Genomic DNA, 12,657 nt, shown 5'->3' on the forward strand with positions numbered 1-12,657 from the left:
CTGTTCATTTCAAAAGCTCATGGTTTAGCTGGAGTTACACACGTTCAGAAAGATGCTGAAGATGACACGACAGGAGGGTGCTGTCTTCATTTTTGTGAGCGGTTAGTCAGCAGTATAACACGAAATGGGCATGCTTCAGTCCAGGCAACAGTGAAGTAAGCTGCATTACTTAATACGCACAACCTGGGAAGCTTCTCAAAATACTTTCTTCAAAACCTTTTTGTGCAGCAGCCAGCACATAATAGAGGAACAACAACTCTGGTATCACAGCTCCATCACTTCAGTAAGTTCCATTTACAAAAATGGATGTTGCACCAGGAAAACATGTATCTTTAGGTAATTAACATTGTTGCCTTACCTCTAAAATAATGAGGCAAACTCCCAGAGGCAATGTGAATGGAGTACAGATTTAGCAATAAGAATCTCCTGAATTATAATCCTGACTTGCTCTGACATGTCATCATACCTTCCTTTGTCTCATTTCACATCTATGAAATGGAGACAATACGTTAGCTAACATTATGATAGCACTTTGAGAAATATAATGCACTAGATGCCAGGAGTAAATATTTTTCTGTTGGTTTTCTGCTCATTAAAAAGGTGACCCAATTCTTAATCCCTCATGCATGACGTCAACAGGATTTTTACAACAGGAGATTCCCCAGTATAGGGACAGCTGAATACAGGATATATAAAAAGCTGGAGGGCCGAGTCAGAACAGCAGTCAAAACGCCATCTTAATTGGTGACCTGCTCTTGGCCTCTAGCTTCCTCCCAAACTTCAGCTCATTCTGCAGCCTTGAAAAGCACGACAATTAGAGTAGCAGGGCCACAGATGGTTTTGCCAAACATTTTTTTCCTCCTAATTAAACAACATTTTCTGAAACAAACCAAACATGCATGCAAAGTGACAGGCATGAGGGGCACAAGATCATGTTGACAAATGAAAAGCAATTTGTAGAGCTTCAGCCTCCACTGGACTCCACAACAAAGGCAAAGCTGCCAAGCAGGCAGCTGCACGTATGAAAGGAGCCCACGTTTCCTTCTAAGGCTCAAGTTCGCCACTGATACACACCTTGAACTGAGGGACTGCAAGACCTGCTTAACGAATATCTACCTATAAAGACTATGAGAGATTAGTCAGAGGTATTAGTTTTGGTTTCTTTAAATAATAGACTTGATACAAAGGAAACAACTGAGTCTTCAGAGATTCCTATCACATCACTGGTTCAGGGAGGCAGTTTTCAGTAGTCAGTGCTGTTTATAAGAAAATCTCAAAGCTAAAGGCTAAAATACAGTTTCTGCTTGCACTGCTACCTTCGGTCCGTTAGCCTAGGCAGAATACACTATTCTTCTGTCCATAAAGCACCTACTATGGCAATAAGAAACTTGCACAAGGCTTCAGCAGACAAAAAGGCTCAGCATTTGTTGAATATACAAACAAAACAAGGTTGAGAAACAGCTGGGATGGAGAAGACCAGCAACGCAAACATCAAGTGTTTTGGAGAGGCAGAGTCTAGAAGCTACCACATGACAGTGGCAGAATTCTTTTCTGTTCCTCAAGCATTTGCCTGACGTGAACTGCTGCAATTTGGGCAGAAAAAAAGCATATGATCTTTCCCCAATAGAAGCAGTGTTGTGGTCAATCAATAAGCTTTAGCCCTCACTTTTTTTTTTTTTGGGCAGTAGTTCAATCTCAGTAAATTACAGTATGTTAAGTCATGACTGCCTGTCATAATCATTCACCCCCCAAACTGCAAAAGCCAGACATATTCGCTTTTAATGGTTAAACATCTGAGCATATCAGCAGTGTAATTATTTTGGGTAAGCATCCGCATATTAATTACTGGACATGCTTTCAGTCTTGTCCTACAGTTTACAATTATACATAATTATCCTACATGGAGTTAGCCCTACTGCTAAGGATCTTCGAACCAAAAGAAGCAGAGGTAAACAAAGTAAATGAATTCACATAGTCAGGCAAAATAAGCTAACAAATTATGCAAATGCTAATGTTTCTCAAAGAAGAAATTAAGAATGGCTGAAAGCAGGGCAGAACACAGACCAACTTTGTAGTTAAATCATTTTTAAGAAGTTTAAGAATGATTCTTGAGGGCCTCACACTTCATGATTGATTCAAAGCCCTTGACATGTCAGCTGACAAGGGAGTAGGAAGTGATTTGTGTGTGTGAGAGAAAGACAGGGCATAAGACGTGTTGAAACACACAGGCTCTGTTGAGACCCCCAAACCAGCTCTGGAATTTTCAGCAATCCCTGGAGTTCAGTACAATCCAGCAAACTAGAGGCAAAACGCTCTGCTGCCCATGACTTCGTGGCATCCGTGCAACCAGCACAATGTAATTGTTAGATAGTTAAGAAAACACATATCAAAACATAATGGTTTAAAGTTAATAAATGAAATATCAATGCTCCACCACTCCACAGACATTTCACAAGGTCCCTTTAATGTCAAAGTTATGCAAAATTATTATTCTAGTTGAAACCGGTACCTACCTTGGGTCTGTGGGACATAAGGAGCCAGAAGCTTTGCTCTCTTCTTCTCATATCCCTTCTGTGTGATGTCCCCTAAAATCGAGAAAAGAAAAGTCAGATTGTTGTCCTCACTTTTTAGTTTGAGGTTTCTTTGGTTTCCTTTTCAGTGACAGGAAGGTTAACCTGAACATGTCAACAAACAGGGAGAAGAAAACCTGAGACTAAAAATATGCAAGTACGTTATGAGTTCAAAGTCTCCAAATCACAGAATTTCTATAACGTCCCTTGAGATTATAGATACGCACCACACACCATTTAAATGCAATAATTTGAATCAGAACAGCTATCTAAATGGAATATCAAAGTAATGAAAACCTAAAAAGGGAAACTCAGGGTGCATGAAAATATTCCATAACTGCAAAGCCAGCTATGGTAACAAAACAGAACAATTCCCAAAGAACAGGGCATAGGAAGGTGCAAATTCAGAGTCTGGTCTTAAACTAATCAAATAGATAACAGCATTTAGCAAATCAAGTAGGCCCACTGCAGGAGGGAATGCTGTTTAGAGTGCTGCAGAAGACTGAGCTGACCAGACAAGGATGAATGGAGACAATTTCTAGACCATTGCTCAGCAAGCACACCCTATCATCCAGAAAAATCAGACTTTTAATCATGCCTGTCTTGATATTCAGTGAAAGCAAGCTTATGGGGGCAGGGTGGGGTGTTTTTCTAACTTGTTAATAGCTGTAATTCCACTGTTTGCCAACTCGGAGAATCATGCAGAAGATAGATGTTTGAGTTCCACAGATGCAAAAACTCTAGAGGAGAATAAATGTTAGTAAACTTTTTTTTTTTTTTTTAAACTAATCTGTCTGACCCCAGAGATGTACCATCTGGCTGCTGTCTTTTGTTTTAATTTCTCACATTACATCTGAACCGCAAGAAAGACCTTGAAGGGATTAAAACAAAAAGCCCTGCAGCATTTCAAGCCTTTTCGCAGCCTGACCTGCACTCGTAACCTCATCTCTCTTGGGGCCAAAAAATTGGAAGTGATCAAATATCTAGCAATAAGAAAACAGAATTATTTTGTAGTACTGACTCCTGCTAAAATTAAGTCCATATTTGTATTATAGAAGAAACTAGTGATCATATATGGCAGGTTTTCTTTGCCAGAAGCTTGATTATTGTGAGGCAACAGCATGTTAGATATTGAACAGCCCAAGTCACTGTAATGTTCATTACTTTATGGCATCTCTCTGCCAGACACTTTCGGCCTGATCCAGAGGGTCACACCAGAAACGTGATTAAAGAGTTTAGGCTCTGAGCCTCCCAACACAGCCCAGCATCTCTGCTAACGTTCCAACTAACTGGCCATTTTGGTTATAAAGGTGGTTTTGCAGTATGAAATGTTTGGAAAGGGAAGGAATCGCTTCCTTTACACTGGATAATCAAGTCTCAGAATCATTTAAAACACTCAGACCAAAAGCCTCAGAGCTGAAAGGAATACTGCCTAGTGGAGGGCACGCATTTGCGCACCAAATTTTATCGCACTCCTCTCTTACTCGAGAGTCAGGCCCCAGCAAGTCTAAACAAATCCAGCAACAGAAAATTAGAAAGTCCACGAAGCACTGAAATGACAACCAAAGCATTAATTTCAATGCTTGATTGCAGTACAGAGCTCAGTTAAATTAATCCAGCTCACAAGAAAGGTATGCTGCCAGTGTACCCCTTCAAAAAAGGGCTACATAAAGCTTACACCGAAAGGACAGCGTTTTGTTCCAACCAGCTGGGTAAGCTACTATGTCCACAAGCTTTTCTGAGATTTCTCTCTCCATTTGCAGAGGCAGTTTTTATTCCCCACACTCATTCATTTGGGTAGCAAATAGACCAGGGTGACTGCCACTTCAGGAAAAACAAACCTGCACAGACAAGGGGAGGGTTTTTTCCTTATAAGCCAACCCACAGATTTGTTTGTAGCTTGTTATTTTGTGATTAATTTCTCCGCAAGATTTAATTGGACACTTGGCATTGGTGGTTGCACACACTATATATAATGAAACATCCGCCACAGAAAATTGTTGGAATTACTAAGGAACACCATTAGCAGTACCTTACAAAGGAACACCAGCAGTCTCAATTTAAGCACTAGTAGCATCACACTCCACATTATGAATTGGGAAGCAGAGTATTCCCTCTAATCACTTGTTCCACGCTAATATCTAAAAAACCCAGAACATACCCTTCCTCACAAGAATGCAAGCCCTGCAGTTCGGATTCACATTTGGAAATCTGAAGTTATGGGAAAATACCACTGAAAACAAGAAGGTGACTCAGGCCAAAACACCATTCGCAGCCTTAGTTACGATGTGATCCAGATAATTTATATTACTGCTTGAAAACTGGATTTTCTGAGCAAACTGAACTAGTGAACCAATAAAAAAATTTTCTAATGCTATTTGACAATAGCAGGAGAATTTCCACTTAGTAAAACCTAAGCAACAGAAATAAGGGTGAAAACTTCTGGGGCTTCCCGGCAGCCTGTGTCTTCCTATTGCCGAATTTCCAAATAGACTCTGCAAAAATCAACCACTTTTTTGACAAACAGGTTGTCAGTCTGGACCACATGCCTTACAAGATCAGAAACTGTAAAACTTACTTTTAGACTAGCCAGTAGAGAATGAAAAGGTTGTTTACTCTTCAGAATACTGGGAATGCCCAGAGGAAAAACTCATTTGCCTATCAAGATCGTCACTGCAGACCATATTTCCATACCAAAAATGTGGCTGGAACAAAGAACTACGAGACATTTTGCTCACTGCTGTAGAACTCAAGTGTCTGTCTGTCCAAAACAAGCTCCTGGTAACACTTTCATTTTTCTTTTAAAATCCAACTCATTCTTAATGGTACCCTATCAACAAATGCATAAAGTTATCTTTCACTATTGGAAACAGATGCTTTCTGTTGGAGAGAGAAGAGATAGGCACTGGAGCAATTTTGCAGCTTTCTGAAATACCGCTCAAAGATCCCAGTAGCATTTTGGCCTCATTTCAGTGTGAAGTGGCAGGTAACATTTGATAGAGTACAAAAAGTTAGGAAAAAAAAACAATAAAATAAAGTTCTTTACTCAAGCATAGCCTCCAGCACAAGTTAGAAAACAGAAGACAGTAAACTGTAATAGGAACTCCAGCCAGACACAGGGACTAAGACTATTAGGAAAAAGCATGTGCGTAAGGCATGGGTGACAGGTGTAAAGTCATCTCTATAAAATTATGATCCGATTACTACAACCACAAAAGTTATGCCTAAATTGACATCACAAGTCTTGGAAGCAAATGTCCTTTTAATATGCTGCACAATAGGAATGAATTTATTGTGTAAAACCTCTTCTCTCCAGTCCTACGTAGTCCAAATTTGGTATCAATCTGCTGAGACAGAAACGAAAGATATACAAATAGAGAAACTTTCTCTCGCCCTATCTCTTTTCTACCGATCGACAGGAAATGGAAACAGCTAGATCTGAACCTAAATGCGGATTTCCTCACAGAATATCATAAATTACAGCAACAGGAAGAGAACCAAGACAATAGGTCTGCAATCTCAAGAACCATTCCCTCCTGCTACATAAACCTGGTACATTATCAGCCCTGCTTCCATAAATTCAGTGCTTTGTGACATATGTTGTGCAAAATTCTTCCAGATAGCTAAAACACCCAGCACCCTAATAACCACATCCCATCTCTGCACAGATGCAAGACACAGCACTACAAAGAAAGCATTTGCAAAGCAAACGAGAGCCAGCAATTTAGCTTTAAAATGGTGCTAGTGTTTGCTCATTCCTGAGCAAGAAGTTACAAACAACAACACTTAACGCTGAGGCAGTCTTTTGGTCCTCTCCCAGCTACAACTGTTACTGTTCAGTTGTATCCTACATTTATCTATATCCTAAGCTAGCCATGGTTATGCCTCCACATGCTGAGGCCCTGATAAGGAAAGGGCATTCTTGTCTAGAAGAAAGCAAAAGTTCCAGCTTCTTTTCGGACAAGACCCTTTCACCATAACGAATTCTAAGACTCTTGTATATTGTGATCTTTCCTAGTTTCTCAAAAGTCATCCCCCCAACACTGACTATTCCCAAGATTCACCAAGGCCTATTTACCTGCTCACTCTAAAGAGCAGTGGTTCCAGGCCCTTTATAATTACAACCACAGACCATCTGTTAAGGGATTTGACAGAAGAGTTCTGGCAAAACTTGCTACAACAAGTTTACAACATCACCAGCGCTGCTTTCATGTGAAGTCCAGCATCTTTTTCTGTTTTTTTTTTTGTTTTGTTTTTTAAAGGACAAGTGTGTGCATGAGCTAAGCCGAACGCCGATGCAGCTGAGGTACAGCCACTCATTCCTTGCTGACAGCTCTGTTACAGTGATGGCAACAACCAGCTCAGGTGCAGTGATGTCTTCAACTTCCAGAGATAACTGGTACGTTAAAACAGGTCAAAGTGTAAATACGGGCCCCCTCAACCACCAGAATTGTGTTCATCAACCCCATACACTACCATTTTCCTTACTGGACTACACTTCCACTTAGTTTTTTCCATCCCAATCAGTGCAAAATTCTGCTACCACCTTCACCATTAAACAGGCTAACTGCTTCCTTCTCATCCCAGCATATGAGAAACTTTCTCCTGTGCAGGCTCTTCAGCTGCCAGCCCAGAACTTTTCTGCTCATTTACACAGCACTCGATGGACTAGCTCCAGGCAGCCTCACGCAACAGGTCCTCCAGCAGCAAGCTGGCCCTGGCAGCACTTTACCGGGACGGGAAAGAACGCCTTTCCCATCACACCCTGCTCGACGCATTGCTTCATTAGCTCCTCCTCTTGCTATATATCACAATACTGTTCCCCTCTTTCAACCCCCACTTACAGACACATTTAATCTCTTTTCTCTTGTGCCAGTTTCTTCAAAAGACAATAAAAAAATCCCTCTACTTCAAGACACAGCAGATCCTGCAAATACATGAGGTGCCCTTCTCTGGGGTCAGAATGGGAAATAAATCTAGACACATGGCTTGCAGAAAGAGCCAAGCTCAATCAAGGAGCAAGACTTCTTTCCTCACTTAGAGTGCATGGACTACAATCCTGACTGCAGACACCTCCATCGTAAAACCCAAGAAGCCCTACCTGTTTATGATTAAACAAGCGTATATTTGAGAAACAGGATTGCCTAGAAAAATGCAAAACAGGCTTCCCAAATTCCCCTTTATACGATTCACATTTCTTAAGAGAAAGTTAAAATTGATCCTCATCATACAAATCCAATCTGCATTTTCTGACTATTGAGAAGGCAAGAGAAAGGACAAACTCAGCAATGACCAAAAAAAGCCAGGGTCGTACGGGCTTACACAGGGCAGAAGGAAGTCCAGCAAATCGCAACTGATCAGCCTAGATGTTACACCTATATTCAAATCATACAACACAGAAGCCTGAAACGTCAGGAGTCTCATCGCCCCGTGACGCCAGGCTGCTTTTTAGCAATTAGAGTTGATGATCTATTCTAAACAGTGGTGCTCAACCAGTGCAAGGTAGTAACACCAGCTAATCCTGCTGCGCTCAGACAATGCTCCTCTTTCAACATCCTTGCTCCCCTTCCCCCCATGGAATGAGAACACTGAATCATTTACTGTCTAACAAAACCATAATTACTACAGTGGAGAAATTAAGGAAAATGATCACGTAGTGCACAGCATCTCCCCAACAAAGCCTCTAAACACTTGACTGTATCAAGTAAAAGATTCAAGTTTGAAATGAGTTTGTATGCATTTTTAAAAAAAGTTTGTATACATTTTTAAAAAATCCACACAATTCTGATGTTTACAGCAGTTTAACCTAACAGAATCCTAAAAATGCTTCTGGTATATCCACTATCCCCAAAAGATGGATAGCTACTCTCTTTTAACAGCAAATAATGTAACAAGCTTACAATAAAAACAGGAAAACAAATTCTGTTATGACCACTGCATTTGCATTTCAGATCTCTCCCTTATGAATTACCTTGATGATTTTGCCTTTCATTTCTTCCCTTTTCCCCTGCTTGATCTCTAGGTGCACATTACCTGCAAGGTCTCCCTACAGTTTTATTACCTCTAATGTGCTCTCAGAGAATACAAAATAAAGCCTGATTTTGCACAGTTAGATTTTGGATTTTCTGTTCTTGGCTAGAAGTAGATACCAAGTCAGAGATACTGAAACCCCAAAGCGTAGCTGAAAGTCTAAAATATTCTTCTGCTGTATGTCACATTTACAAAGACTTTTCCAGTCTGTGTGGAAGTGTTAGTGGCATGTTTGAGAAATGCCCGGTAAGGAGGCTACGCTTCCTTTAGCACTCGGACTGTCTCAGCTATGGCCTATGCAGAAATTAAGCATCAAACCAACCAGTTCATCACTTCAGTAACAAATGTTGTCACCACTCAGTGTTTTTAAATTAGTTAGCACGTCCTCAATTGCAGGCTTCAGCAATCCAAAAGACAACGTTTAAATCTTTTTTCTGAAGCCATGTATCCAAACAGAGCATACCTGTCAAACGGCCTTGCAGTCCTAACGCTCTGGCTCTAGCTATAGCACTAAAACTATGTTTGAAACAAGTTTGGACAATTCCCTCTGTTTAAGGCCAAATGATGACACAGCTTCAAAGATTCCCTCCTCCTTCCATCTGATGAAGCTGCATATCAGGTTTGGAAACAATACCAAGGTCTTCCATCTATACTGTCTTCCAGAAGAAAAGTCACTGATTTCTTGAAAGAAAGCCTTACTCACTCTGTATATCACACAAAAAAATAGCAAAGAAAACAAACAGAACAGGTTTGTGCTTTGCAGTTTCCCTTTAACAGCACCCGTCTTTTCCCATTAAGAACATGAATAGGCTACTGAAAAAACAGCAAGCCTTACAAAGCTGTGTTTGTTGAGCACAAGCATTATACTGCTACAGTTTCAGTACTAAAAGTTTCACAGACAGATCAGCTCCAGATTAATTTATATACACTACAAGTCTACTTGGCTCCAGCACTGTGGGGACTCTGCTCCACCGTTTCAAAAATCTATTCTAAAGGCTTAATGAAGGTTGCTGTAACAAATTAAACTTTTTTAATCCCAACATTTAGTATTTCAAAATAATACAATTCAAGATTAGATTTTTGTGGCATAGTCTACCCTATGCAAATGTTAAATGCCAGACTGCCATACTGCAGGGGTCCGCGTGTCATTTAAGGTCACAACTTGCAACTTTACAAGTCACTTACTATGCCATAAGCTTTTTAATTTTGCTGTTATTGTTTTCTATTTAAACAATAAATGCAGCTACTAGAACTATAGTGAAGAATCTCTTTATCTTGCAGCAGCATTTCAGAGTTCCAGATGATCTGGTGTCCTTGATTCACCCATCTGGGCCTATGCATTACGGATAGTAATCTTAGATGCCATATGCGATGCATCACCAAACTGGGTGAGCTAAGGACAGAGTCTAATTTTCTGTGTGTGTGGGCAGGGGGCAACCAATGAGAAAGAGGTGCCACCGGAAGAATTTCAACTGAAGACCTTCCCTTCCCCTCAAAATAGAAAACAAACGGTACCCTATTTCCATTTCTGCTGAAAACAACAGTAGTCTTGGTTAGCAAAACAAGCTCTCAAAGGCTCCACAAGACTGGAATGCTGAAAAATACTTGGCAGCTTACCACCATAAATAAAACCATCTCCTATAGATGTACTACAGTTTTGTTGATTCTTTGGAGCAAACATGAGAACTCTAACATATATAAATGTGTGCCTGGCTCACGCAGCATCAGCATGACCCTGCTATTCTCAGCAGTTAACAGTTTCTCTAAAGGACTTTCCCAGGTAAGTTGCTCAAATGAGTCAAGCTTGGCTGTATAAGCCATACTTCTCGTTCATTCGTATACGAGAACTAAAAAGTCGGAAATACTTCGCCCTTCAGATCCCTACATAGAGGCAAAAGGAGGCACAGTGCACTTAATGGAAGGGTAACATCTACCTTTATGCACATTTTACAAGATGTTCCAAAAACTCTAAGAAAACCTTCAAACCTATCACTAAATTCTAAGTTAACTAATAAACTTACTAAATAAATGTTCTGCTTACAACCTCTAACAAACATCTGCAAAATATGATCACTGAAGTCAATTTTATAAACTATTACATTGCAAAGTGCAGCCATGTGACGTATTACCCATAAAACCAGCATATGTACATAAATAGCTTAATTCCATATACAAATAATAAATTTTGCATCTAACCCCACACTGGAAAAAATAACAACTTTTAAATAGCTGCAACTTGTCATGGGGAAAAAAGGAAAAAATGCGTTTTCCTTTCTGAATACTATAAAGGGCACAAAACCAAGGCTTTGTCACAAAATAGGATTTTACAGAATCTATTTAAGAGAAGTGTTTTCATCTATTTTTAATAAGTAGTCAATGAGAAGTATGAGGATTTAGATGTAGAAGCCCTTAACAGTTTACAATACTAATGCTGCACCAAAACAACACATTTAAATGAGGAGAAACAGCAAATACCACATACATATATGCAAGAACTAACAACTATACTCACAGTGTGAATAAAGCATCACAAACCACAAAGTACAAACGAACAAACCAACCAACCAACCCAAAAAGCACACAGATGAAGCAGTTCCGTCCTAAGACGACAGAACCTTTTTTTCTGGCCAATCTCCTGATCATAGGTACTAGCAGAATTTCACAGTTATTTAATCCTTAACACAAATGCGTGGACCTAAGCCCTCCACCACTAGAATCAAACAGAAGTTTCCCAGGAAATGACTAAACTTTATGCAAGACCAACAACCCTCTGATTCAGCACTTGTTCAGTAGCTGCATCATCGTCTTCCTCAAGGTAGAAACTGAATTATCAGAACAGTTCGTGTTGATAACCTTCTCCCAGGAGTTGTCCTTCCAGCCCACCTACAAAAGATTGCACTTAAGTAAACTCTTCGCCTATTCTAAACAACTTATACTTTCTCCACAGAATAGTCTAGGATGGACAGATGATTTTCCAAATCAAGCCTTTTCTTAACACAGAAATAAAGACAAAAAGAAATGGAGGCACCTAAAGACAACTGTCTTGCTTCAAAATATTTAAGACTCATGCAGGAAGCCTCCCACAATTACAAAGTCAAAAGTTTCCTTTACTTAGGTTTACCACAGCCTGCAGTAAACAATACTCAGTGAAGATCTGGGGCTCTGAAAAACATCGTGATTGATTAAAGTCAGATGTATGAAGCTTTTACTCCACCCACAGCAATCTGCAACGCCACAGTTTCCAGTCCAAGGTATTCAATGAAACCAAATAGTCTCTGGTATTTAGTTTGGACTATTCTGCACCCTCATTCCAGGGAAGGTAGGGCCTTCCCTAGGACTGTTTTCCTCTCAACTCTCTTGCAAAGAAATGCGACCACATTTTTGCAGCCTTCTGCTCAGCAGTTATCCTAATATTTTTGTGGACATGTTATTACCATAGTAGATCTGCCTGGGATAAGATTAAAACAGAAATTACTATGGATTTTATTGTGTGTGCAACTCCTATCACCTACCCTGTCAAGGCTTATATACTGCAATATTTAATAATTCTCTGAAATAGGCTTTTTTTTTTTTTAAACCATAGGCCAGCTGCCCCAGGTGTTCTTTGCTAATGACTTTCCTCCTCCAAATCTGTCGCCAAGTATATAGTGAATTTCCAAGACTCTCAATGGTTCTCTGAAACTGAAGCTGGTTTTAGAGACACACTCAAGACAGAAGTCACAATGTGGCCTGCTCCAAACTCCTTCACTGTCTGTATTCCAAGTTGTGACACACTTGCAAATTTACAAGCTGATTGCAGCTAACCCACAATGTAGAAAAGAAGCCTGTGATTAAAAAAATCCTTTATAAGTATTTGATCCTTGACTTTCAGAATGCAAACTATTTTTCCCTTACAGCAATGTTCTTTAACTCTATGAGCTACAGAATAAAGCAAAGAACTCATTTGCTGAAAGAATGCAGGTTACAACTAAGAGAAAATTAACCTTAATCTAAGAAGAGAGATTATAAAATTAACCGGTGTCCTGAATCTTCCTCTAAACACAATGCTAGCAGAGCA

General features: G+C 39.9%; 1 protein-coding gene across 2 annotated transcripts in view; it reads right to left on the bottom strand.

Moving 5' to 3' along the window:
• The window catches only part of DIP2B (disco interacting protein 2 homolog B), a 71,818-nt gene that overhangs the window by 38,590 nt on the left and 20,571 nt on the right, over positions 1–12,657 (bottom strand). For both annotated transcript variants that reach the window (XM_067314163.1, XM_067314162.1), the window contains exon 2: positions 2,514–2,585. In XM_067314163.1, the coding sequence (XP_067170264.1) occupies positions 2,514–2,585 (72 nt within the window). The remainder of the gene's footprint in view (positions 1–2,513; positions 2,586–12,657) is intronic.

Source organism: Apteryx mantelli, chromosome 33 (genome assembly GCF_036417845.1).
Source record: "Apteryx mantelli isolate bAptMan1 chromosome 33, bAptMan1.hap1, whole genome shotgun sequence".
NCBI lineage: Eukaryota > Metazoa > Chordata > Aves > Apterygiformes > Apterygidae > Apteryx > Apteryx mantelli.